We start from the raw sequence: 26885 nt of genomic DNA, 5'->3' as shown, positions 1-26885 counted from the left end.
AGTGAGGTATCTAAGTTAATAAGGAGAAAAGTTTTAAAATCATCTTAAATCCTTATTTTTTGATGAAAAGTGACTCACTGAAAAAAGACACACTTTACTATTTACAGTATTTGAGCAGGGCAAGCCTTATTTATTTTTATTTTTTGAATTTGCTGCCTTCATTTCTAAAAAACATAGGCCAGAAGCAAAACAGCAGTGAAGACCCCATTGTAAAGTATGCAGGCTACTAAGCAGCAGGTACAGCCACTATGCTGTAATGCCAAGTTTCCTCAACATTTAGAGTTTAAATTCAAGCATATGAAAGTATGTGTCCCTTTATCACTGTAGGGGATACCTAGTATTTTATTTTATGCAATAATATTTAAAGCTCTGAGCTACTGTTCAGGAAAGTTAGGTTTCATAGGTGTGCCAACCCAACTACCTTGCACTGGTCTTGAAACTATAACCACCCATGACGTAAAAATTTGCATCTCAAAATACATTTATCGACCTTACTTCTCAAGGAAGCAGACATCAAGCTCAGAAAACCCACAATCTTTTGAGGTTCAGGTTCAAAATTAGCACCGACTTGCACAGCTTTCTCACAACTTTCAGCAGGAACTGCTGCCATTTTCTACAACCCTATCTAAATGCCAGTTCTCTCGCACATAATCCAAAAAGGCCAAAAGTTCTCCCCTGAGGAAGCGATTCCAGCACTCACAGCGGAGTAAGTTTTCTCCCCTAATTTTCATAGGGTCCCATACCCCAAGGCAGCTTCAGGAAGTGAAGTTTACAGGTATTGCCAAAGAACACACAACTTCTGAACTATTACCATAGAAAAAGGGTGCAGTTTTGAGTACAGGAACACATAGGAATCAAAACCAAGTACTTCCAGCTTTTGAGTTTAGAGAGTTGATTTGGGTTTGCTATATCCGCCTCTGGAGAAGTCAGCGAAACAGTCATTCTCCACAGCAATGTGAGAGAAAACTCCTGGTGTTATTTTTTTTTTAAATTAAAGGGTAAGGAATTAAGTGTTTCAGAGAAAGAATGAATGAATTAGCTCATTCAGCTTGGCATAATTTTCAAGTCTTTTAAGATTTATTTTTAGAATTCATTTCTGGAACATGTGTTTACATTGCAATTAAAGAAAGCAAACAACTTGTTTGCTAAATCCCCTTTATGCAGAACTGACTGGGAACCTTTTCCCTGTGGTCTTAGAGACAAAGCTCTTGTCACCACCCTCTTCCCTCCTTCCCCTCCCAGCCATTAAAAGGAAGAGCTATCAAGCATGGCCAGCCACTGTACACTGAAGTTACGTGGTACAGGCTCATACACCCACGTTGGATGAGAAAACATACGTGCATCTCTTAAGATGCTGTAAAGTGTCTAGGTTTTGCTTTTCTGGCATGCAAACAGAATTTACAGTGTGTTCCTAAGCCTGAGCACCATAACATGAAGGAAGCAAGGGAAACAAGTTATACATGGAACTTCAAAATAATTTACTAGTTGATTGTTTTGATGGAAATCATTGTTTTTGCCAATAATTAAACAGGGATCTACAACTGAAGTTGGAAAATTAAACATAGGAAATGGGATAATTTCTGCACAATAGAGGTGAGGTAGGGAATTTTATTGAAAATACTTTTTTTTTTTTTTTTTTTTACAATTTCTTAGAAATAAAGTCTTTCTAATCTCACACAAATGGCTGTACCTCAAAAATTCAACTATGCTAATATGAAACATTTATATTTACAATTTGCCAAAAGAATATACAGAACTGCTGTTTTATGCAAATACCGAAGTACCAGATCACAGTGAGATACATTACTTCAGCACTTCCACCATTAGGAACAGAATTAAGGTTCAATGTACAAAAGAATCTCACTATTCTACAAACCTTGTATCTCACAAAAAGGGAATATTTTTAATAGTGTCATAGCAAGGTCTGCACTAAAGCTTAATTTTACAAAATTACATAATGTATGTACTCAGATTTACAACAAAAAACCTGTAATCAGTGATGAACAGAGTAATAGTGTCGTCTGTTAGCCTTTTATTGCATTTATTCAGTCATTCACTTGGGAGGTTGAGGCTGATCAGTGAATGAATTTTCACTCATTTCACACACCTCAGCCAGGCCCCAATTCACACGATTCACTAATTGGCAGTGGGTTTCAGTCAGGGAACATCAGTGGCATCTCACTGCATGTCCTCTCCCTCCCTCTCACCCCCTACTCCCACCACACTGAATTTAGTTCCGCACACAAAGACAAGTACAGTTTCACATATTTACAGTCACATTGAAAACCAAAACCAATGGGTTTTATGGATATTCTTTACAGAGAAACCAAAAATCAGTTTGGATCTCAAGGTAGCATAGCAACATTTTGTCCACAAGATTTCACAATTTCCTAGAATCAAAATAGGAAATAGTTATTCTGAAACAGCACCTTAAGATGAAGACCTATGCTCTTTTCCAATTTATATTAGACAGGCACTAGTTATCATCCAGACATTTCAACTCCAACTTACGACATTAATTGCTATATTTACAGTACAATATATTGCTTATCCAAAGTGGCTGTATAAGATGCATTTCATGGCACAACTATTTAAATAGACTTGAAAAGAAGAGCAGTGTAGTGCTTTAAAGACAAAATTAAGACAACTTACTGCTTTTTCATCCACCTGCCCATGCTATAGCCTAGGACAGTATCTAATGCAGATTACATTTGCTAAAAGCCAGACCTAAGATTAGAGCTGAGACAGAAAGGAAACAGACGACATAAGGATATAAAATACTCAACAATGCAGAAATGTAACAAAGGGTTTAAATACATTCTGAACAGAGAAAAACAACCACAGTACGGATAAGACAGCTTTGCATTTTGTACATGGGCCAAGATTTCAGGTTAGATTTAGCAGAAGATGCCATCAGGTTTCCATTTAAATATTCCTTAGTGTAAAAAAAAAAAGTATCCATAGTTCAAATAAAACTTATTCAAGTAATTACAAGCGTTTGCATTACTGGAAAGAGAGTATTACATAGTAATTGATATACCTGTAGTTACATCATACAGCAACTACCATCTGGGTAGGTTTTGAGCAGTTTTACCATTTAAAGCACGCTTTAGTAACACAACTGGAAGGGCTAGGCGTCAGGTCTGACACCTGAGATGACAGAATTACACAAGCACTAAGTGAAGGAGGTGGCTTGGCAAAATTAGCAAAAGCCTACTTCACATCCTGTTTGCTTCTGAGTTAAAATAAGTGACTAAGAACTGTCTGTTGCTACTATATACTGAGTTTGTGTTGAGGTACTTCATAGCTTATGAATAGTTTTGAGTAAGAACCCAGAAAGTTGGTTCACTTATCCAGGCTGAGCTGTAGTATTGGCTTTGAGAACACGTGAACATTCACACCTGTCTTTTTTTTTTTTTTTTTTAAGAGCAAAACACTGTGGAAAGAGCACACGAGCTGTAACACTGACACTTGCAGGCAGATAAAAATGTATGCTAGTGGTTTAACTGGGAGACTGATTTTTTTTCCCCACAGAGCTGAAAAAACAGAACAAGTATCTTCCAATTTGGTAACTAATGACAAGTACAATGCACAGAATCAATTAATACTATTTTATTGTTGGAATATAAAGTTGGGATATCAATAGTTTTATTCTTATTTACTGTGAAGACTGCATTCACCTGTAAAAGAAATATGGCATCACACACAAGTACACTTTTTGGATTTCAGAACATGGATATTATTCTGAAATGGTAATGGAAACAGTGACCCTTGTTTACTATTAAAATAAATTATGACTTCTTAAAAAAAGATGATTTTCCCACCATGACAGTTATGAATTGCAGTTAAGTCACATTAAATCTACATAACCATTATTAACAGCTCTGTGTCTATTTTACTGCATCAAGCCAATAAACATTTAAATGCACTTCACATCAAGAGATTATGTAAACTTTTATTTTAATTCCTTTTTCCTTCAAGAAATTAGGGACATTTCAAAGCTCTGGCCACAGTCAGCAAGCAGGGGCCCACCCTGTTTTCTGCCTCGTGGGTAATACTGTGCGGTGGAGACCCTACGTGGTACTGGATGCCTTCTCTAGTGAAGTGTCCCTTTTAAGTGGCTTCCAATAAGGCCTACAGTTTATAAAGATAAACAAGACAAAGTGCCATCTTGGTTTGGATAACTGATGGACTCTGACAAGATAAAATAAAGTTATGTGTATTTTGTTATACTTACAAGCAGCTCCAATCCTGAGTATTTATGGTATATCTAAACATACAAAAATGTATGTACATTTTTCTCCACTTTCTTGTAAACAGTTGTCAGTATACTGTTTTAATCCCTTTATCTTCAAAACATGCAAATCATACATACAGTATAAATACACAAGAAAACAATTACACTCATTCAAAAACTAAGCAACAAAAAGTTGTGGCTGCAGTATTCGAAATTATAAATAATCAATGCTCGAGGCATCCTATGCACCTAAAAGCAGACGTTCATTCTACTGTTCTTAGCTGCAGTTGTAGAAATACTGAGATTTTTGCACCTTCCATGCTATTACAGTATTTATAACACTATCATATGTGGAGATAAAGACTCGTTTACTATACCTCTTCTTTTCAGAGTGAAGGATAAAGCAGCACTTACATATACTGAAACCATGGCAGCAACAGCTGGTGTTGCTACTGCTAGAGTAGGAAGTTTTCCGTTCTAACAATTCTTAAATTAAAAAAAAGGAAAGAAAAACCACCTAAGAATTGACTACATGTTCATTCCTTGGGCACTTAACAGCGAATCCAGCATGTCGAATGTGTCTTTGTAGTCCATATGCTGGCTGTTTGTACTGTACTGGTGATGGGCATCAGGACCGTTCTCCACTGGCTTCTTGTCCAGTTTCACGAGGGTGCTGAGATGTCCGTAGCCCACCTGGTATGTGACAGGGGGAGGAGGGGGTAAGGGAAGGTTAAAAACAGAGCTGTGAGAGGATACATACTGCTTAACAGAGGAAGAACTAGATGAACTACCTGAACTTTTGGAACTTTTGCTCATTTTGGAGTGGTGGTTGTGAGAAGCATCGTTGCTGTGCAACTTCTTCCTTGACGAGCCGGAACTAGAGGAATTGCCGTCACTACTCAGACCAACGGGACTCCTCAAAACAGTCGGTGTTAAGCCGTCAGCACTATGCTTACTGCCGCCACTACTGCTGCCACTGTGCGAATGGGAGTGCTTGTGACCCATACTGTGGTGGCGATTTAAAGAGTGTTCTTTGTGCTTTTCCTTGTGTTCCTTGCTAACGTGTGGACTTGAGTGCTTACTTTTTCCACTACCCTCATCTGATGAGCTATGTCTTTCTGAGGAGGAAACTTTAATTTTCATTTTCAGCTCCTCCTTACTGGCACCCTTTTCTGTGGGCGGGATGGGTATGCGGAGTTTGAGCGAGCCTCCCTTTTCTTTTTTATCAGACAAGTGTTTTTCAGGCTTCTCTGCGTTCGCGATGGGAATTTTCATTTTAATAGGAGACGTAACGGAAGCACCACTGGCTGTCTGCGCCGGCATGTGTTTTTTGTGTGGCTGTTCGCCTGGGGTTGCTACGTAGTGTTCTCTCACATCCAGTTCAAGGGTTTCTAGTTTGCGTTTCTCTCTGTATTTATCCAGAGACATTTTTTGAGGAATTATTACGGGAGCAGCAACTTGTCCGTGGTGTTTGTTTCCTGACTTATGAGAATACTCTTGTTTGACAGCAGAATGCTCGGCAAGTTTGTCGGGTCTGTGATGTACTCCCGAGTGCAGCTGTACAGACGTCCCTGGCTGGAAGTTCATATTATACTGACTAGGAGGTAACGTCTCCTGTTTTTGAGAGTATATTTGTTCTGTCCTGCTTTGTTCTTGATGCTGAGGCCATTCCTGGTGGGATGCCAAATTGTATGAGGTACTTGGCATCCCGGTTGCTAGTATTGCCAAATTTTCAGGTGCATGACTATCTGGAACAGAAATACTTCCTGAGGTCAGAGGTACTGGTGCAGGAAATGATGTCGATGGTTTTTGGAAACTTGTATTCGCAGCCACACCAGTAACTGTATCCACCAAAATGGAATTCTGGACCAAAGACGAACCAAGAAGCGAGTTCTCTGATACCTGTCCATCACCTTTAGGTTTCCTAGCAGCCTGAGTTGCCTATGCAAAAAGGAAAGAAGTGAGAAAACGCACAGCTTAGAATACTTGTAAAGAACATCCAGTTTAGCCCAAAGGTGAGGATAAAAGCTGACTCAAGGTTTCGTCCCCCAGCCCAGCTACAGGAATAAAGAATAAATAGGATAAAGCTCCAGTTTTTCCCTTGATTCATAGTTCTCCTACAAGTTCACTTCTTTTTGCTGAATTGTTACAGGAAAATTTCTTACCCGCCAATTTCTAATTCTCTTCAGCCTGCTAGGTGTTTTTTCCAGTATTTGCAGAAACTCGTGAGTTAGTTCTGGGTAGAAAAACAAAAACACATGTTTTACATCTGATTCTGTAACAAGCAGGTTTACCTTTAATCGGTTCTCTAGGCTAACAGAATACTGCTTTAGCAGTACAGGTTACACATGACTTGAATAGATATTTAATCAAAAATCTTGTTTGATAAATGCTGAACAAAAATGGCTGCAGTATTTCACCACAACAGACTTTAGCCACTACATGCTTTCTGAAAAGCAGATTCCGCATTTAAGCTTTTATTCATACTCTTACGGAGTCTATATTTATTAGACCAAAAAGTTTCTAGAGGAAACTGTACAAACAGCAGCTCTTAAAATAACACATTTGCTATCCAGCTTAAGCATTTCTTGTGTGACGTTAAATTTCCTTTAAAATCTAAACCTCTAAGTCACCGTTTCAGTCATTTCACTGAACTTCAAGAGCAACCAGTAACAGTTCTGGGCAAAACATCAGCCATGGGACCCTAGGAAGCACTATTTTAAACAACAGGTTTCAGTTAATTTGTGTTCAAGGCAAAGCAGCTGGCTGAGTTTAAAGAAGTCCTTGCAATTAATAGGCCCACAAGGAAACCTAGGGCTCTGCACTTGTCAGCTGCAACAAAAATACTTTCAACTGAAATTTCATGTTACTTGTAAGCTAAAAATAAATTAGGTACAGTCAGAACTCAAATGCAGGAGTAGCCCTACTGCAGGTCTGGAAGAACTGGCTCCTCCAGAACTCCACAGCAAGTTACGAACTAAGTTGCTCCCAAGTGCAAAAGCACCTCACCACTTCAGTCTGCTCCCAAGTCTTTGTTTCACACACCAGCTCCACAGACGCCTAAAGAATTAAGCAGCGGTCACTGCAGGCTCGCAGCACACATCTCACAGGATTTCAAGAATCACGAGGATGCACGCTTACCAAACACGCACAGGCAACAGACAGCTGAGAAGGCAGTGTAGTGGCTGAATTTGAAGCTACAGGTACAGCTTAAAAGAATCCTAAGACAGAGCCATTTGAGCTTGCAATTTCAAGCTCACTCAGGTGCTATGCTTCACGTGGCATCCACTCCGGTTTGCATTTTCAAAATATAATCAGGCCAGTAAGAAATGAAAGCTCAGCAGACATGAAGAGCAGGTCACGGGGAGCTATGCTGGGCCATACCACACCTGGAGGCTTCCATCATCACCTCTCTGAAATAATTCTTCGTTCTAGAACTACAAGCAAAGCCCAATGGATGTGAACCCCCCAAAAACCACCACCTACATAAGTCAAGTACAAAGGCCTCAAGTTCAGGCCCCACTGTGCTAAGTGCCATTTCTGCCTTCTAAACCTTACAATCCACAAAGTAACAGGATAGCACCCAGGTACTACTGGATAACAACATGCAAAGCAGGATCAGAACAAAAGATGGTAAAACTTCTAGGCATATGGTCTTCTAAGTGTGTTTTCTTCCTGAAAGAAGCCATTTAACAAGAGAAAACTATTTTTGCAGGAGTTTGAGGTATCATAGGCTCTGCTTACGTTAATACAGAATTACGTTTGCTGATGTTAGTTTTATGTAGAGTTTTAAGAACAGCTGTCTCAGTGACACCATACATTTGAACACCTGTGTACATAAAATTATCTGGATTCCATGGATTTGCACAGATGTTCCTCTAGATGTTTTCCCTGTTCTGGAAAGCCCTTAAAAGCCAAACTCTAACCTGTACCTAACAAAAGGTCTGTGCGTATCCCAGCTCACAAACTGAAATCAGAAGGGTCTCAAAATTATCCTCCTAAGCCTTTCCCTGTCTTATACCTTCCTCTTATCTGAGGACCCTCTGCACGAAGCCAGTGAAACTTATTTTAGGCTTAAAGCTCTTACTGTACTGTGCTCCTATTCTTACAGACATTATTAATAAGCACTTGAAACTCAAGATGTGGAAAGGCAGCACTACTTACCGTCCAGCAATTCCAGAGTAACCGAAGGATCCACATATTCCCACCAGTGTTTTCCATCAGTTGATACTGGAATCTCCCAGTTAGACCACTTGCAGGCCAAGTGAATGCACACACATGCTATCACCGTAGGCTTGTATTGAAGACAGAATGTAGTAAGGTGAAGACTGTTGCATAAATTTCATAATGAGGAACCAAAGGAAATCAAACATGTAAAAATAAAAAACAAACAAATCAACCATTAACACACAGCATAAGATCATTTGTCAAGTAACAGCAGATAAACATTAATTCAAGGAACATACTTTGAATTAAGTTCTAAATATATCTTACTACCTTAATAAAACAAAGGATAGGGCATTTATCTGGCAGAAAGTTTAATTTGCTTTTTCTATAAAAAGGTGTGATTAACAGTAAAGAAATTTACCAATTACTCTACTGTACTTAAGCACTAAGAAAGAAATTAGTATAATATGGTCAATTAAAATTCTACCTACAGTAAAAAACCATACAGCTCATTATGCAGTCTCCAAATTAGACTAGCAGATGGAGGTACACACAAGTTCAACAGAGGCCAATGAATTACTTGTCAGCTTAGCTTTCACTAGGCCTGAACCTGGGATATTTGTGAACTCAACTTCAGCTTCCAGCTGGCACCAGCACAAAAGCATTGGTTCAGTATCACCACTTTATCACAGCTTATCTTAACAGCTGCTTCAATACAGAACACTGCCCACTACGGAACCCCCAGGAAATGCTTGGTTGGAAGAATTCTAACCAACCAGTAGTAGGTATTACTTAAAACTTAGCTACACACAGTTGAATTCTGATAAGTAAAGCTCAAAGTTGTCTTGCAAGAAATAAATTGGAGTAATCAAGAAATAAAGACTGAAGTCTGCTCTCAAATTTTAGGTTTCTACAACAGGCTACCCATATACAATCCCCATCTGGAATCCGTTAAATTTAATACAAGTACTTAAGTTTTAAAACTGTGTATTAAGTTTAAAGAACTGTTTCTAAAAGGAAGAACATTGGACTACTACTAGTATATTGGAAAAGAAAAATCAACTGGTTGAAGAGATCTTAGGCCCACTACAATTTTATAAGTTAAGATTGGATCAATATATTTAAAGTTAAGAGAAAACTGCCATTAATTACAAGTGTAAACTAGAAATAGTTTTGTACTTACCAAGATGCTCGAATTTCTAGGTTAAGTTTATCTCTTTGTAATCTTTAGCTGCTATTCAGGCTACCAATTTTAGACTTATGCACTCACAATCGAGAAAATGTCATCAGAAAGCACCACTACACTTCTCATTGTGCATTTAACCCCTTTGTGCCGTCAGGCCCTTGTACAATACACCGCACTGCAAACAGAAAGGTACCACCACTGTAGATGGCCCAGTCTCCTGTTGCAACAAGGGTAAGACACATGTAGGGGGCCCTGCAGTAAAGGAAGCTATAGTGTGCTACAACAGTGCAACAAAGAGGTTCAGGATAACAACCTGTTGGTAGCCATGAAATAGGATGTCTGTGCCAAATCCTTGCTTGCTGTAAGAAAAAGAAAAACAGAGAGATTAAGCATCTACTCTAACTTGTGTTCATTTCTAAACTGAAGCAATTTTGCCTTCCAAAAGCACCATTTCCTATTTTCACAGAACTGATTTGAATTTAACTAGCTAGCCTTTAAGATCTCTCCAAGATACGGAAGTGCCCATCATATTCAGCAAGTGGAGATGGACCAGTCCTTCAGTTCCCTGACTCTGACCCCGAGATAACCCACAGACCAAAGTTTCCCTTTGCTTATCTACCCCACAAAAGCCTCATACGTGACAGCCATAGCTACTTCCCCACTCTCACCTACAGCTGCCCCCCAGCGTAACCCTGCCCCACCTGCAGACTGCAGCAAGGCAGTCAATAAAAGCCAGTTCCTACAACAGTGCAAGTTCTGCCCTTTGAGAACACGGTGGGATAGCTGGAGAACCCAGCCCACCCCCAAAACACAACCACGTCTCTCCCCCAGCACCTCAGAACACAGCAAGCTCCCAAGACAGATGGTTAACAAAACTAAACAAGTTTTCTGCTCCCCCGATCAAGAGCACAGCACTCACAACATTTTGTTCCACATTTCTGTTATATCTCCATTGAAGCTTCTGATATGAATTAAATGACTGCATTTTAGGCAGAAAGAAAACCAACCCAGGACCTCAACATACCAAAAAGGACAAGCCAATGACTTCCACTGCTACAACATCTAGCACTGCCCCTACCAGGGAAGCCCCCGTGATCCTCACTCAAGTAAAGGACCTACTGTAACGCATACATAATGGGATAGCTGGGCACAATGGCTTAAACCAAGGATTGAATGCAGCCTTCATTGAATTCTTACTTTGACACTATCACTTGAAAGCAGTGCTACCTGCAGAAAGGGTATTGTTGAATTCTACGTCAAAGGGTACACTGTCACAAATCTTTATTTTAAAAGTGATCTTTCCATTAAATTTGAGAAATACTACAATGGCCTTTCAAATTTAATTTAAGGAACATGTATTAAAAATGGGATGATTGCCAGAGGGTATAAATCAGGTTCGTCTTCACGCTACACAGCTGGGCAGTGCCATAATCTGAAAAGAATACAGAAGTAGCAAGGTAACAGGAACCACTGCTACATAGATCCTGCTAATCCATAATAACCAAAAGGTGAGCTATGTGACAGTATTATACTATAATATTTAGTTTCCGAACTATAATGGTAATTTTATGTCAGATAGCTATGTTCAATTTCTTCTCCCTCCCATCCAAAGTACAAGGCAGTATTAGCAAAGAATGTGAAACGAGACTATTAAAACAAATGAAAATATAGAATGCTTTAATAAGACTGAAATTGATATCGTGCTCTTCATTTTTCATCAAAGTAATGTTTAAAGGCTCTTCAATCATATCTACGTTCTGTACAGTTACAACACGTTAGAATTACGGGACCAGACCAAGAAGCATCTCTACTCTCACTGAAATGGCACATCTGAAAAAGGAGGAAAAGCAGATGCCAGAAAACTTCTATTTAACATCAGCTTGAAAGTTGAGTAAATCAAAACACATACCTGGAAGAAAAGAATCACATCTTGAAACACACGTTTTAGCCTCAACAAAAAGTTAATGTGATAAATACCTTAACCTATCCTCTAGACAGTATCGTACACGTTTCAGTGTAATTACAGCTAAATTCTCAACATTGCCAAAACCACGCACCACTGAGAACAACCGTCCCAAACTCTTCTCTTACATTTGGGGCAGCTTTGGTTTAGTAGAATCTATCCACTAAAAGCTAATCAATCTTGGTTCCTGTATTTTGTTATTTCCTTTCGTGGAAGGTGCATCTCCAAACTACAATCATCTGGAAGTACAGAGGTTAAAACAAGCCAGCACAGCTCGTCTGTTACAACTCACAAGCCTCAGAACAGATGACTGACATCAGCCATTAACAATCAGTTTTATATTATATCATTCAGGAGTGATTTAAAAACACCTAACCTGTCTCACCGCTGCAGAAGCAACCGTAAGGCAGGGAATTACTTAATTAGTAATCAAGATTTTCAAACAGGACTTGCTGTCTCAATACACATCCCAAAAAAACTACTGAGTTCAAGAAGTTACCAATATGAAACCAAAATACTTCTTATTGGACATGGCCACACAGTTCAACTGATGCAATTCCAAGATATTCTGAATCTTTTCTTCACACTAACTACCTTTGATCTTGAGATCATCATGAAAATGCGATTGGCAAGTCACCCTTAGGAGCATGGAGGCTTGCTGTGCCTAGGACCCTGAGAATGTAGGCAAGTATCCCCGAAAGAGGAGGCTGCAGATAAGCCAGTCAATATTAAAAGACAGAAAGGTTGCCAAAATCCTTCTGAGCAAAAAGAAAACCAAAGCCACAGGCTCCGAATGGAGCTATGTAGGCAGACACCTGGTGTATCTGGAAAGGACTGGAGGTGGCCACGGTGCAGGTGTTCAGGTCTGAGCAGTCCTGGCGGCTTCTCTCTTGGAAGCTTTTAAACAGTGGGAACAGGCCTGTGAAAGCCTAAGGTGAAAGGTCAGAATGTGAAGGCTGCCGGTGGTATGGCTGGAGTACAGCTGGCGTCTAAGATCCTTCCACACCACTGAGATTTAAGTTTTCCTTAGAGCACCCTCTGAAAAAGCCGATTCATTCAGATTCACCTCCTCTTTTGCAGACTTTATCAGCCTGACTTAACCAACGGCAGCTGTGCACACAGATACTGCGGTATGTTTGAAGAATTTGCTAGTGACCTTCCAAAAGATTAGTAAGGATCATGGGTGTTCAAGATACCTGATAACCTGCAGAGCAGCGAGAACAATCCTAGAAATCCTTGTGATCCAATCTTCGGTTCCAGGGGAGTGTCATGTACCAACACAGAAAAAGGAATGACTGAAGACTTCCCAAGACGTGGATGAGAATATAGATCCTTCCCCTTCCAGCTCCACCAGAACCAGGCTGAGAACAGACTGATTTTGCACCCGAGCTTTAAGAGGACATTGTGATGGTCTCAGCACTAGGGCAGCTTCACTGCTGAACTAGCACGCAAGCCAGTAAAGGTAGTTTGGCACCAGGAACAGGTTTTTTTTTTTTTTTTCCCCCTCTTCTCCTCTTCAGCACTGGAGCATCCTTGGAATGGGCACTGAAGCTTGCCGATGGGCCTTTACAGATCCACTGCCCCAGATTCCTTAGAGGACCTAAGGAACTATGGTCCTGTTTCCTCTTCTCAGTCTCTTGACACTGAGGAAGAATGGTGCAGAAAAAAGACTGAGCCCACACCTTTCCTTGTCTACTACCCTGACTAAACTGTACAGATAGAACAATTTAACGAACCCACGGATCTCTGAAGATCAGAATGAATAATTAGATACACCTTATGCCTGAACATCATGAGTCATTACGTACCTACCCAGTCACCCCTTACTGACAATAATCTGTCTTGTCTAATACTACTTTCAGACAGGCTTTCAACCAGACGTGAAGAGTTCAACTTTTCCTTTAGTTGTATGTTGAAGCAGATTATGTTGATTTGCACCAAGTCCCCCTTACTAGTTCAGCTTCCAGGAATTTGTTCCGGTACGCCTCTACTAGTCACTGGGTCATCTGACAAAGGACTTGGCTGGAACTTGTGAGCCTCAGCAACAGAACCCATTTTTTATATCTCTTAAAGGGAATTACAGATTAATACAGGTGAGAGCATAAAGCACACCATCCTGGATGCAAGATAAGTAGTAATATAGGAATCAGCCTTTCTCTTAGCACCTTCATTAAACTTAAGTTTTAGCCAGTTTCTTTGAGGGACCAGGGCACCTTCTCACCACACAGCAATTCAACACACAGGTGCTGAGCCACAGCCTTGTTAAGCACAGCTGCATACCTCAGCTAACTTGTAGCCTCTCTTTTGACAGTTGAGCAGTCAGCCAAATTATCTTCTTCCCTTCCTTCTCCTCTCAAACAGAGTTTAAGGTTTTAATCATAATAGATAAGTTAATCCCCTTTAATATAAGAAGGGATCGCTTTGCCTTCTAGAATAATACTTCATGTCCAAGACAGCATATTACCAGAACTGGATGAAGAAACCTTAAATTTCTTCAGCTTCTCAGTCAAGCCCTTAGGGCTAAAGGGATCAACACTGACAACAGTTTTCGATATATGTGGAAAGCTTCAGGACTGGATATCCAAGTGTAGCACTCACATTAAAACAACAATGTCCAAGAAGTAGATTTTGAGAACTAAAATCATGCCACAGTATCACTGTGCCCCAAAGTCCATCTCTTTACTCGATACATACAATTCTGTGGAAATTATTCTCTACTTGCTTTACTTGTGAGTGTGATTATAGATTTCATACTCTACATTTTTAATCTATTTTTTTTCCCTCCATGCTTTTTAAATGAGTTATTCAAGCCTTGTGTTCATAGCCCATACCACCCTTAGGAGGGGGATATGCTGTCAAGAATCCTACTTGCATGTACCTACACCAGGAAGCATGCCTACTCCAGTCAGGAAGTTTTCAAGCACCTGTAGTATTAAATTCACTTTGCACCAGTTCTTGAGGTATGTAGATTTTCAGCCCTCAGTGGAGTCTTCAGATTTCAGGACTTCATATAATTTTGAATTTTATGTATTTTGTTAAACTGCACTGACATTAACTACTAGCTTTAAAATTCCAAGTTTTAAAAGTAGCATTAAAAGTAGCATGTACCTTCAGCGTACGAACTGTGTTACTACACAAAAGCAGCACACAAAATGCACAGGAAAGAGCTGAACTGTCTTAGATGGTTATGTACCCTTGACTAAAGGAAATGAAGTTTACATAACATATGCCTTTCTTCTTGTAAGCTCCAGTAAAACACACTTGCTAATGGGGAAATCCTGGAGTAGCTACAATACTGCTTATCACCCCTCCCCACTCCCCCAAAACACAGAGCTATAGTGCAGGGGCTCACACAAAATCAACAAAAAGTGTGCTTTTATATTGACCAAGAGCTAAAAAAAAAAAAAAACACAACACATGACAAAACTTTACAGCTGCTGATTCACTCTGGGATTCTAGGTGCAATCAGACTTATGCACTGACTCACAATCAAATCTGGACAGAAAGCAAAGAATCTTCTTAAAGAATTGCAATAAAGCTACTTTAAATGCAAATAAGCTACAAATGGCACCAGCTCTCCTCAAACTCTGAAGACATTACACCACTAAGCTACTTCAAAATGAGAAAGAAGAAATATTTTTCCCTCACAGAACAGCTTTCATTCTAGAGTTACTAGAAAACAGACCTAGTTAACGTGATAATGTTACGCCTACCTTTCCTATATTTTATAAGGGGGGAGAAAAACAACTTTGAAGCATTTAACTTTGCATTTTTCAATGCAAACAAGAATGCAAACAACTAATGACTAAAGATCAACAACTACAGTCTAATAATTTCCAATTTTCAATTAAAGAACACGATCAAAGTGAAAAAGCTGATTTTAAGTGCTTTTTCAATTGATCCCCAATTTTTCATCCTCCATCTTATGAAAAGTTCTTTAGAACTCTAAAGGAAACTGATTTAAGAGTTAAAGAAGGTGTACCAACACTCTACAAAAAAATACTGAAGAACAAAACAGATTTCTAGCTAGAGTCACGTTAATGAACTGCATATAAGTTAGAGGATATGAAACACCAATGGTTGAAGGTTTGCTACCACCCAATCCAAATTAAGTACATCCTTCTCTAGAAGGATAATTAGTCACATCTTTAAGTATTTGCATGCAATAGCAGACCTGCTATGCACTCTTTATATCCCACAGCTCATTACCTAAAAAAAATTAAGGTAGAAAGCTACTGTTAGCTATCAACCAGCACAAAGACTAAACTTTATTTTGTAAAACTACTTCAGAGTGAAAATAATCAACCCAGAATTTAGTTCTCAACTACTAATTGCTTCTGTCATTTGAAAGAACATCGAACAGATTATTCAATCAAAGCTAATAAGCAAGCAAAAGAAAAATTCATGAAGGACAAAGAACTGGACTCTTCGTCAGACTGTAATGGTTAAGATCAAGCTTTTAGTAGTTAGTCTTAAACAAACTCTTTGGACAACATAATTGATCATACTGCACAAATAACATCACCTATAAATTTTACTAGAAATGTAAAAAAAAAAAAAAAAGGGCTTACGGAAGGGGATAAAAGCCACTGACCTCTCACTAATTGCGTACATTTCACAACATCTGTGTGCGGATGTTCAATGGTAATCTCAAAACCTGAAGAGTTAAGAATATGTTTTAGAACTATACATTTCCATCTGTACAATAAAAAAGAGACCTTTTCCTTCCCCCAGAGACCTAATACCTGCTAAACCTTTGCACTGCAGTACGTAACACTATTTAACATGTATTTAACACTATTTAAGCATGTAACACTATTTAACTGCCTCTTATTCTGCCATTTTATATTTCTGAATATTAGAGCCATTTCCAGATCAATTAGTAAAACATCCCTGCATTACTCTCAAGTCCTACATAGGATCTGTGAAGTTACTGCATTTTTCAGGTTGAACATGCATGAACAGTTTCTAATATACTTATCAGTACGAGCTGTATCACAGACACTGAAACGTGTATGTATGCACACGTCTGCTTTATTCAATCATTTCTGGGGCTTGAACATATTCCATCTATGAGATTACCAATTAAGTCAATTTGTAGGTCAGTCACTTCAGAAGCCTATCTTTGTTTATGAAGCTATTTTAAGAAGTAGGTCACTACTATTTTCTTCCCTTTTTTTTAAAGCAATACACTCAAAGCAGTATTTAGTAAGTCAGTGTTCTCAGGGCTGCCAGCTGTAGTTGTCTCTATTTATGTTAGTTTAAAGCCAGAACAGTTTCTTATCAGAACACTGTATTGTTGATTTTGGAATTACCTGAATCCATTAAATGGTTACGCTACAAATTGCTATGTTCAGAGGTAGCAACTCTACTCAACTAGATAGTATTTTGCTATTGAAAGGCAAAACGGGGAAGAGTACTTGGTATATAAAGCTGTTGCCAAGTGCTTCAGAACACATACAGCTGACCTAGCACATGCTACGTTGTGTAAAGAAATACCAATACGATTACTACCTTGGAATAACATCTATTTGGAAGGGTATACATTTCTACTCCATCAAACTGTCAGAAACATTTATCTGACAAGTATTGGTATGCCTTTTTTCTCCAGAGTGAACACAACAGCAACTGGTGATATAAAACTAGACTCACAGGTCAGAAGTTGCATACAAAAAAATAGTAAAATTCTAGTATACCAAAGGCACATCAAAAATCCAGCTACCTGGGTCCCATGACTGTCTCATGGTAAACTGGCTGCACAACAGGCATTTAGAAAGACATACCTAAAGTTTGAAGCATTATTGTTTCAAGTATAACCAGCTCTTGAGCTTGCTGAAGGTATGCCTGAAACAAATAAGCAAACACGTCAAGACGTAGGCATCCATCGTCTCAAAATTTCAATTACACACTTCCTACTTGAACACTGGCATTATCAACATAAATTAAAGACCACTAACCATGCTAGTTAGCACTGAGCATTCAGAATACTTTAGTGCACTAAGACTTCCTTCTACTTGTATAAGCCTTACTGTAAATTCGGTTATACCTCAGTTACACCAGCCTAACCATCCTTCACAGTAAGACTTACTTAGTTCCAATCTTACAGAGTTATTCCAGCAAAGCATTGTTGGGAAAATGGGGAATGCAATATACATTATGGAGGCTTGCCAGTGCAGACCTAACTATCTCTAAGCAGGTTATCCATTTCAGAAGTACTTTAAAATACAGCTGGAGATACCCAGTTGCCCTGTGTTCTGAGCGCCAATGTATATATAATCCACCTCCATGTGTCATTCCAAGAACTGGGAGCACAGCAAATAGTTTTGTATGTCAGTTCAGGTCCAGCAGGGTATAACTGGCTCAGCCTGACTTTCAAGCAGAGCAACTCTGGTGCATTTCCACCATACTTCCTTATAGTTGGTTCCAGGAAGCTTCATGACAGGAAAGAAAATGGAAACTGAGAAGTAAGTGGAAGCTGTACAAAGTCTGGCAAATGAAAGGAAGACCAATGTACAGCAGAGACAGTAGCTGACTGCCTGTATGGCATCCTTTAAAACAGAAGGTAGACAACAGCACACAGTCAGCCTCTGGCTGAGAGAGGGGAATACTCAGTGTCCTGAACTCTCTACACAATGTGCAGAACTTACAGAACCACGCGTGAAACCTCTCATTGAATGTCTCGTCAAGATTTCTATTACACGTGTGGAAGTCTTAAAAATAATGCAAGTTTAAGGCGAAGCAACCTCTCCAAGTGTTGTAATACAGATATCTGAGTTCTCAACTAGTTACATTAAGTAATACAAAAGATCTGAATGGTTTAAACACAGGTGTTTTTTCTAGTATGCAGACAGCAATAATCCAGTCAAGACAATGTAACAACTCGTCAGATGAAGCGTCATTTGATTATCTCTAAAACCATGACTTCCACCTACATCACTCTTTGTATCCAGTAGTGGCTCTTGAGGGTGAAGACAGGCATGTGCTACTTTAATAACATGTTCGAGTTTCCGTGGCTGTTCTTCCACTTTTGCAGCCAAGAACAATGCCGTAGGAGATATTATCTGAAGAAGAAAAACACACATATTTAACTTTTTACAAGTAGGACTTTATTTTTTATGGACAACACAAACTAGTAATTAGAAAAGGTTTAGAGGTTTAATTTTTTTAAACAGTTCTGAAATCATGCAAGATGGTAAAAATAACCAATCATGTTTTATTTTATAAGTAATGCAATCCTCCCAGCACCATGTGGAAAGAGTAACATAAATGCTACGTTACACTGAGTGAGATGTCTGAGGTCAAGCTAATTCTAGTTCAACACAAAAAGCACAGACTTGGTCAAGAAGATTTAGCCACACCAGAAGTGACTTTTCAAGTTAAAAACACTTGATGAGAAAGCTCGTCCAAGTCCTAGCACAGTAGCGGGCCGTTACACCACCTTTTCAGCATGAGTCAAAAAAGCTGATCTCAGGTTCTGCTAGCATGTGGTTCTCCTAAAAAGCAAGCAACTTGGCAGAGAACTTTAAGGAAAATAGTTTGTTACATAAACATAGGTTATAGAAGTAGAATCATAGTAAGTGTAACATCTTAGCACAGCCACTGATGGAACAGAAGTTTATTCCTAGAAACTTTACTATACTCCCAGTAGTACCTGGAGAGCAAAGCACAAAGATTCACAAAACACCAGTTATATCAGATGTTAGTAAAGACTACAAGTTACATTTAAAGAAAATTAAAAAAAATAAAACTCTAGGTGTCATAAGCTGGCAGCAAAGCACCTACTCAGTGCTGTATCACCTAGGATTTTGCAATTAAATAGTTTTGATGCCTAGCTGTCAGCTAGAATAACTGATTTATCTACATGTGGAACATGGTTAACCACACATGACTGAAAAGAATCAGGGCCCTCTTTGTACACAGAAGTTGCCCGTGTTAAACACGAATTAAGATAATAGCAGAAATGTTCATGTAAATATCAGCAGGTTGAATTGGTTAAAATTAAGTATTTTTTCAGGAATTTAAATAGATGCTTGTTGAGTATTTAAGTGATGCACAGTGCAAATAGTGCAGGTATTGGATTTTTCATTCAGTGCCCACACAGAATTAGACTGAATGAGTTGAACAGCAGTCATACTCCCCCTAGACTTTTTTTTTTGTAAGTAGCCCTTTGTTATGCCAAAATTAAACATTTGGTATGAAATTCCCAATATATGAAAAACTGCAATAAGCTAATTAGAACTGAACATTTAATGATTACCCATTATATTTAAAGAGGCAACAAGTGCTCCCTTGATACATTTAAAGGCTCCTCAAATCACTTTGAAATGTCCACTTAGATCTTAAGGAGAACTTGTAAGCTGGCAGACTTGAGGAAAATTGACACCCTGGGAAGGTGATACCCTTTGATGCACAGAAACGTGCTGTTAAGAAACCCAGTACTGTAAAACAAAAACCAAACCACCACCACTGTGTCACAGGCAGCAAATTCTCACAACTGAGACAAAAAACTCCTTCCTTTTCAAGGAATTTGTAACTTGACCCTTACAAACGAGTGAAATCAAAGCCAAGTGGTGCTGAACAAGGCCATATTAGCACTGACATTTAAGATCCTGACGATTTTTGAGAAGTTCATACCCACATTGTTTGAAGTAAAGACATGAAGTTCTGGAATAAATTCCCTTTCCTAGGGTTGTACTACTTAAAATATGCCTCACTTAAGCCAGGAGACAAATTTCTAAATATTACATGTGAAGGAAAGACTTTCTGGAGTTCTGAAAGCTAAAATATCAACAGGTTTGAGGAGAAGTACAGTAGTACACACGTGCAAGGGCAGTCATCTCCAAAGCTGACACCTGATGCTAAGGATTACATTCTCTGACATAATCCTGAGCTTCTGGGAAAACCCACGTTAGCAGACAGGGCTGGGAAGCCAAAGAAACACGAACTACTGAGAAGAAAGGAAACTGGGAATAGTTAAGAATCAACAGTTTTAGAGAAATGAGTTTGACAAGAGATTGGACAGACACAAGGAGGTGTTAACTAACGAGAGCAGGCTCCACTTTTTACCCAAGAAAGAGCTGCAGTAAATAGACCATGATGGACTGAAGCCTGAACCTAGCATAGAAAGGACTCAGCACAGTGGAGTCACTGAGGGAGGAAAACTGAGTCATGAAGTGGATGGAATCAGGAACAGCCTAGAGAGTGGGAAGCAGCTTCATTTGAAGATAAAGTGATCCTTTCCGTGCCCTCATGACCACTCAGTTTTTATTTGTTGTTTTTGTATTTAAACAAGACACTCAGCAGTCACAGCTGGGGACTGAACACAACAAAAGCTGTCTTCCTCTATGCAGCAAACCCAACTCCACTGCTCGCTCTCTCCCTCCTGCCCTGCCATCCCACCATTCAGGTTACTGCATTCAGACCTTAGTTCTTCTACCTTCACATAGAAATTTAAGTCAAATACATCCGAATACAAGGCCTATTTCTACCCAGCCTGTGGTTCTGTTCCAAATTCCATACATGGCATTTTCACCATTTTCTTTTCTGAAAAAAGCAACATCCAACTATTACCATGAAAATATTTACAATTCACAAAGACATTCTTCTGGAACCAAGCAACCGAGAGCTGCACAACTCAATTACCAGCAAATTCTCACTCTCTATTATTCTACGTCTGACCGCACCAAGGTTTTACTTCATTCCAAAAACGCACAGCCTTCACCAGGCTGACTTCTGGATATTTCCTAACATACTGAAAAGGCTGAGATCTTGCCAAGAAGTCTCCACATAATTCCTGATCTCCAAGACCTTACATGAAACAGTTCTGTATGCTTATACAAGTCAAAGTGATTAACTGGCATTTAACTCTGGTTCATCAGAAACCTACATACACCACAATTATCTACTTACTTAAAGCATTGGCTTCAGGCCAAAGAATTTCAGGTCTTTGTCTTGCCTAGAACTAGGGTTCGCTTTCCCAGTTTAGAGTAGGTCAGTACTTTTGCCTCCCTTGGTATTTGAGGAAAATAGACATCCTAATAACATTTCATGCATAGTCTTCAGTGAAGAACGCATCGCCTGCTAAGTGTGTAACTGCAAAGTTACTCATAAAGGCTCCAACCACTTCCAATTCTCAAAAATGGCAGAAAAAGCAAGGTAGAAAAAAAGCAGTATTAAAGACAGACTTGGCAAAGCTGTAAGCTTTCTGCTACACAAGCATCCTCATTTGATATAAGAAGAAATAATTAAAGTGAATTATTACACATCCAAAATATTTAAGACTTGAGAAATATCTGCAGAAGAACACGTGTGATTTATGAAGTTAAATTCCACTTTCCTACTAGCTAAGAATATCAGAAACCAAGTTCCAACGAAATAAAAATACAAAACATACAATCCTTATTATTATGATAGTCAGAGGGCAAGTTTTATTGGTAGAAGTGGTACAAGTCCTTTTCGACACCAAAAGTACAAGACATCTTGTACAAAGTCTTGCTGCAATGAAGACATTTGGAATAACCTCAAAATGCATCTCCAGCATGCACACAGCTTTCTGAGAACTCCCTCTCCCTTTTAATGCCACTAGTAGTATGTTTTTAGGCTTGATATGCAGCAGCTCAAGACATTAAGTGGTTTCAGTCTACGACGGAGCTGCAAGTGCCACTCTATGATGGAGCAACAAAGAACTGCAAGTTGTTTTTTTTAAAAAAAGTAATTATTACCAGCAGCTTATATTGCATAAAAACAGCAAATATGTTAAACTGCAAGATTGAAAACAGATCTGAAGTGTCTACAACCAGCCTCTCTGAAGCGTGGTGCGTATTATGAAAGTTTTGAGAACTCGCACAGCTGCAAAGTCAATTCTTTAATATTGCAATTTGGATGGGGTGTGGAAGACAGGGAAGTAACAGAAAAACAGGAAACAAAAGAACCCCCCCAAACCCTGCACGCTCAACTCACCTACCTTGTACCTCAGGAAAAATTCCTCCTGCAGCCTCTCTTTAGGCACTTTACTATGTCCCACTGCATGTCACAAGAAAAACTGGCCGTCATCAAGTATATTTTCAACTAGTTGTTTGGTATTCCACACAGCACTTCTAAGTGTTAGATTTAAAAATACAGCTACCGTTTGGATGCCTTACCTCTCGTTTCCAACACACCACAAATTCTTCCCCCTCCTGTTCTTGAAATCAGTGTACTGAAGAGTACACTTCTACAAGCTGTATTCCTATACAGTAGTAACTGACAAACTATCACAGAAGTAGTATTTTCAGAAGAATTTTAATTTTTGAGATGTTTTGAAGTATTACTGTTACAGGCTAGTATTTCCTATGAAAAGTCAGCAAGCTCTCCCACTCCCTGATCTTAGCACTAAGTTTGTGCTCAGCAAACCAAAGTTACTGTGCCCTGGTCAGCTGCAAAAATAGAAGTAATGACTTGTACTACTGCTGAGGTGATTCACACTGAAACACGATTTGAATGGCTAGGGAAGATTAGTAGTCAGGGCATCCAATTCTCCTTACCAGCTTTAAGCAAGTTTCCACCATACTGGAGCACTGCAACTGCGCTTTGACTGTGGCATCAAATAAACACGCTCTTCTTTGCAACTGGAAGTACTTTATAAATAAACCATAGTATTTCAAAATGCTAAACCACAGTAATTTAGTAAAAATATGGATATTGGGTCTTTAGAGCAGTAAACGCAACACAATCAAAACACACTGGCCACATTAACTGTCATGTCCCACCCCTGTGGCTCTACAGATTGAACATATGGTTGTGAGTTCTGGTCCCTATTCACAGCTGATCCTCAAAATCTTGACAGCCTGTAAAATTGTTCAGGAATAAAATTATATTAAGATAAAAAGAAGAGCATTAAGCCAACAGTTATTCAGTAAACAAGCTTCCACTAGAAGACCTGTTTACTAACAGCAATGAAGTGCACGTGACTTATATGTAAGACACACACGTGTATTTGCATAACCCAGCAACCATACAGGAGCACAAATACCCAACTGTGTGTTACTCAACTGAAAACATTAACCTACCAGTAAGCCAAGAAAATAAAGGCTGATTTTTCTTCAATTAGAGATCATAAAGAATTCCAGCTAAAGGCTGTCTAAATTTCTACTCCAGCCTTCAGCTCCCTTCTTTCCATGGATACACATCACCACACGCACACACACGTTAATTGATATGCTGTATATACTGTAAACCTTTTTAGCTAGGTCTCCCACCTAGCAGTACCTTATTACTTAATTTTCAACTGCTAGTTTCTTCTTGCAGTGGATGAACACTGTTAGTTTTTTTCAGCGGGCCAAGTACTCTGGAGATTTGATATTAAGTATTTATTACAGTCCTTTGCTTTTTGTTTCTCAACACAGAACCTGCCAGATGGTTTGGGAGTAAGAATTCTGAAAGAGGCTCCCCATTCACTATAGAAGAATAGGAAAATAAGTAATTTCTCCATCAGTACACACAGAAAGCTACTGCCTGGCCTTATTAAGAACTACTGGAAGTTATTCAGCATGAATCAATATTACCAAGTGCAAACTTGCAGAGCACTTCCTTTCAACTTTTAGTTGAATATAATTACCTGAGATTTAACGTAACAATGCACTTTATCCTGCTTTAACAGTTGGAGTTTCCATGGCATTCAGCCATCTCATAGCTAACTTGTAAATGTTAAGATTCACAAACATAACTGAAAGCTTAGTTTTCGTAACAAGGGCACTATGTATCCATGTACCGCTGTGCTTCCAGTTCCAAGTGACCCAGCAATTTCTAGCATCTGGCAAAAACCAGAACACAGCAGCTAAAGCTTCTTGCTACCTAAATCTATCCTCGATTACCAGCTAAGAGGACAAACTGTAATCTAGCAGGTGACGCATCACATCACAAGCCCTTGCTCAGGTACCTTTGCACGGAGCGACCTCTCCATTCCTAGTTCATCAAGTCCACAAACCACCCACAAAGAGCCCTGGAAAGCTCCAGGTGCCTCAGCAGCTCCAGGTTACTTCTGCACTGGTGGCACAGCGCACGGAGGGGGAGAAGATGGAACAAGTGTTTTACTGCCTTCGCTTGATATAGTACAGAAGTGCTTCTAAAAGACGTATTTCATTACAAAGCTTGTTTGAACTTGATTCTCGTGTGTGCTATTCTTGCTCTACAACCAGAGAACTGTTTTAGGGGAGCACCTTCTGGTTTATACGTCCACCGGTTCAACACACAGCTCTCTAACACTACATAAAACCCACGTTATACATTTCTTCCTCTTGAGTGTTTCAGACTGATGCACGTTTGACTCTGGTTGTATTTATAGGCTTAGCTTTTATCTCAGAGACACGAAGAACTACAGTCTTGGTAACGAGCTTGCTGCTTGAGTTTGAATTTATCTCAGATTATGCACAAAAATAATTAGATACACCTCTGAAATCTGTCTACAAGCTACTATGTATTCCCTCCCCAGCGAACACCAAATAAGATGCCCATTTGTTCAGCCAACAACAATAAATTCAACACCAGACACAAGAGTTGGGTAATGCTGTGACCAACTGCAATCACTGTCCACCCAAATTTCCGACCAAGGTTTGCAACACTCCACCCCTTGGTAGACCACGGCCTACTCTGGTCGAGATCATAACATCTTTCACGCATCTAATTTATTTTGTCATAAAAAGCCAAGGTCTGAAAAAAAGTCATCCTCGCCACTTTATAACATAATGTCATCATCACTGCTCTTGCAAAGTTAGCATGAAGTACTTAAAAAAAAATATAAAGGATACCTAGAATATTATTTTACTGTTTTTTTCTATTACATCCAGTACTATGGACATAAAATAAAAAGCTTGAACTCTTGAAGTCGGTATCTTAAGTTCCTTGCTTAAAAAACAACACTTAATTACAAAGAATAGTTTTACTGAAGAACTCTGCTCTTCGTAACACACTAATCAAATCCAGCATGCTCATTTCATTAGATGAAACAGGACGGCCAGCGTTTTCTCAGCAGATTTTTCTTGTCTAACATGACTTATTGTCAAGCTACTTAAGACAGGAGTAGTAAAATGAATTTATACTGGTTTTCAAGAAGAGATACATAATCCATATGGATACACATCTACCCACATTAGAATTGTCAGACACACCATGCTAGCTCTGCCGCTGCCTTCATTAAGAAAAATGTGTGTTCCTGCACATCAGCCTTCCCAACTACAGCACATAAGCACCAGCCAGATTCAAAACATCTAAATGCCTTTGTCACACATCTGAGATGTGTTTGCTGATGGTGCCTATTTTCAATTTGTTTAGATGGCAGAAAACAAAATAAAATAATTCAAAGTTGAAGAGAAAGTATCGTTACCACTAGTAAACCATTGGCAAGAAGCTGGAAGGCCTATAAACACACTGAACTTTCCAATCCAGCAGAGGAACATGACCCTTGTTAGCTATGCTGCCAAAAATACGGGCACATTATTACAACGCATAAAATCATACTTACGTTTCGATTGAATTTTGTGAAGGAATGGTGCATATAAAACCTGTGCATGTAAACAATTGCAGTATTTATTGTCAGCTGAGATCTGGAGGACCAAATTAAGGAAAGAGCAGATATTACGAAAACTGTTTGCAACTAATGAAAGCGTTGCTCCTTCTACACCAACCCTGGCATCCAACATAGCATCTCCAACTGGAAACAACCTGAGAAGGCGATGCTGAGTGGCATTACGCCGTACTTAGCTGGTACTAGCACGGATCTCCACTGGCAGCGTGGCGGTAGCAGGCTGGCCCCCTCATTCATTACGCGAGCCCTCCCCGCCTGATGACACGCACTGCGATACGGGCTCGAGTATTTGCGTTTTACCCCAATTTAAACATTTTTTGGCCGGGTTCGGAGGGAGCCCGAGGGCCGCCGCAAGCCTCCAGCCGGCGGCGCGGGGCCCGCCCGCCCACAAAGCCTCTGAGGAGGGGGCTTCGGCCTCCTCCCGCCCAGCGGCTAACGGCGGTTAATGAGGGTTACGGACGGTTAATGACGGTTAATGAGGGTTACCGACGGCGACCGGCCCCCGCCCGCCCCAGCCCCGCCGGGATACACGTTGAGGCGCTGGCCCATGTCCTGGATGAGGTTGGCCGCCTGCTGCCGGTACGAGAGCTCCTTGTCGGCCTCCACGCCGCAGCGCCGGGAGGGCGTGTTGTCCAGCTGCTCGCGGCTGAAGAACCACCGCGACGCCGCCGCCGAGCCGCCGCCTCCGCCTCCTCCGCCGCCGCCACAGCCCCGCGCTGAGGAGCCCGCGCCTGAGCCCGCCGCCGCCGCCATGACGCCGCCACCCCCTCCC

At 39.8% G+C, this 26885-nt stretch overlaps 1 protein-coding gene across 2 annotated transcripts; it reads right to left on the bottom strand.

Annotated features, from left to right (window-relative positions):
- Positions 1–1642: 1642 nt before the first annotated feature.
- Positions 1643–26885, bottom strand: CCNT2 (cyclin T2). 2 transcript variants are annotated; one of them, XM_035556118.2, is made up of 10 exons: positions 26643–26885; positions 26051–26132; positions 18486–18614; positions 17337–17397; positions 16148–16210; positions 9904–9949; positions 8402–8565; positions 6403–6473; positions 5029–6178; positions 1643–4930 (listed from the first exon to the last, which is right to left on the bottom strand). In XM_035556118.2, exons 1-10 carry the CDS (start codon positions 26864–26866, stop codon positions 4866–4868), a joined length of 2055 nt encoding a protein of 684 aa, XP_035412011.1. In that variant the 5' UTR covers positions 26867–26885; the 3' UTR covers positions 1643–4865. The 2 variants fall into 2 exon arrangements, with proteins under 2 accessions (XP_035412011.1, XP_035412012.1); XM_035556119.2 differs by lacking the exons at positions 16148–16210; positions 17337–17397; positions 18486–18614; positions 26051–26132; positions 26643–26885 and adding an exon at positions 12750–12961 and having other exon boundaries at positions 1660–6178.

Source organism: Cygnus atratus, chromosome 6, assembly GCF_013377495.2.
Source record: "Cygnus atratus isolate AKBS03 ecotype Queensland, Australia chromosome 6, CAtr_DNAZoo_HiC_assembly, whole genome shotgun sequence".
NCBI lineage: Eukaryota > Metazoa > Chordata > Aves > Anseriformes > Anatidae > Cygnus > Cygnus atratus.
The sequence above is the reverse complement of the archived record's forward strand: the minus strand, read 5'-3'. Positions and strand labels throughout refer to the sequence as shown.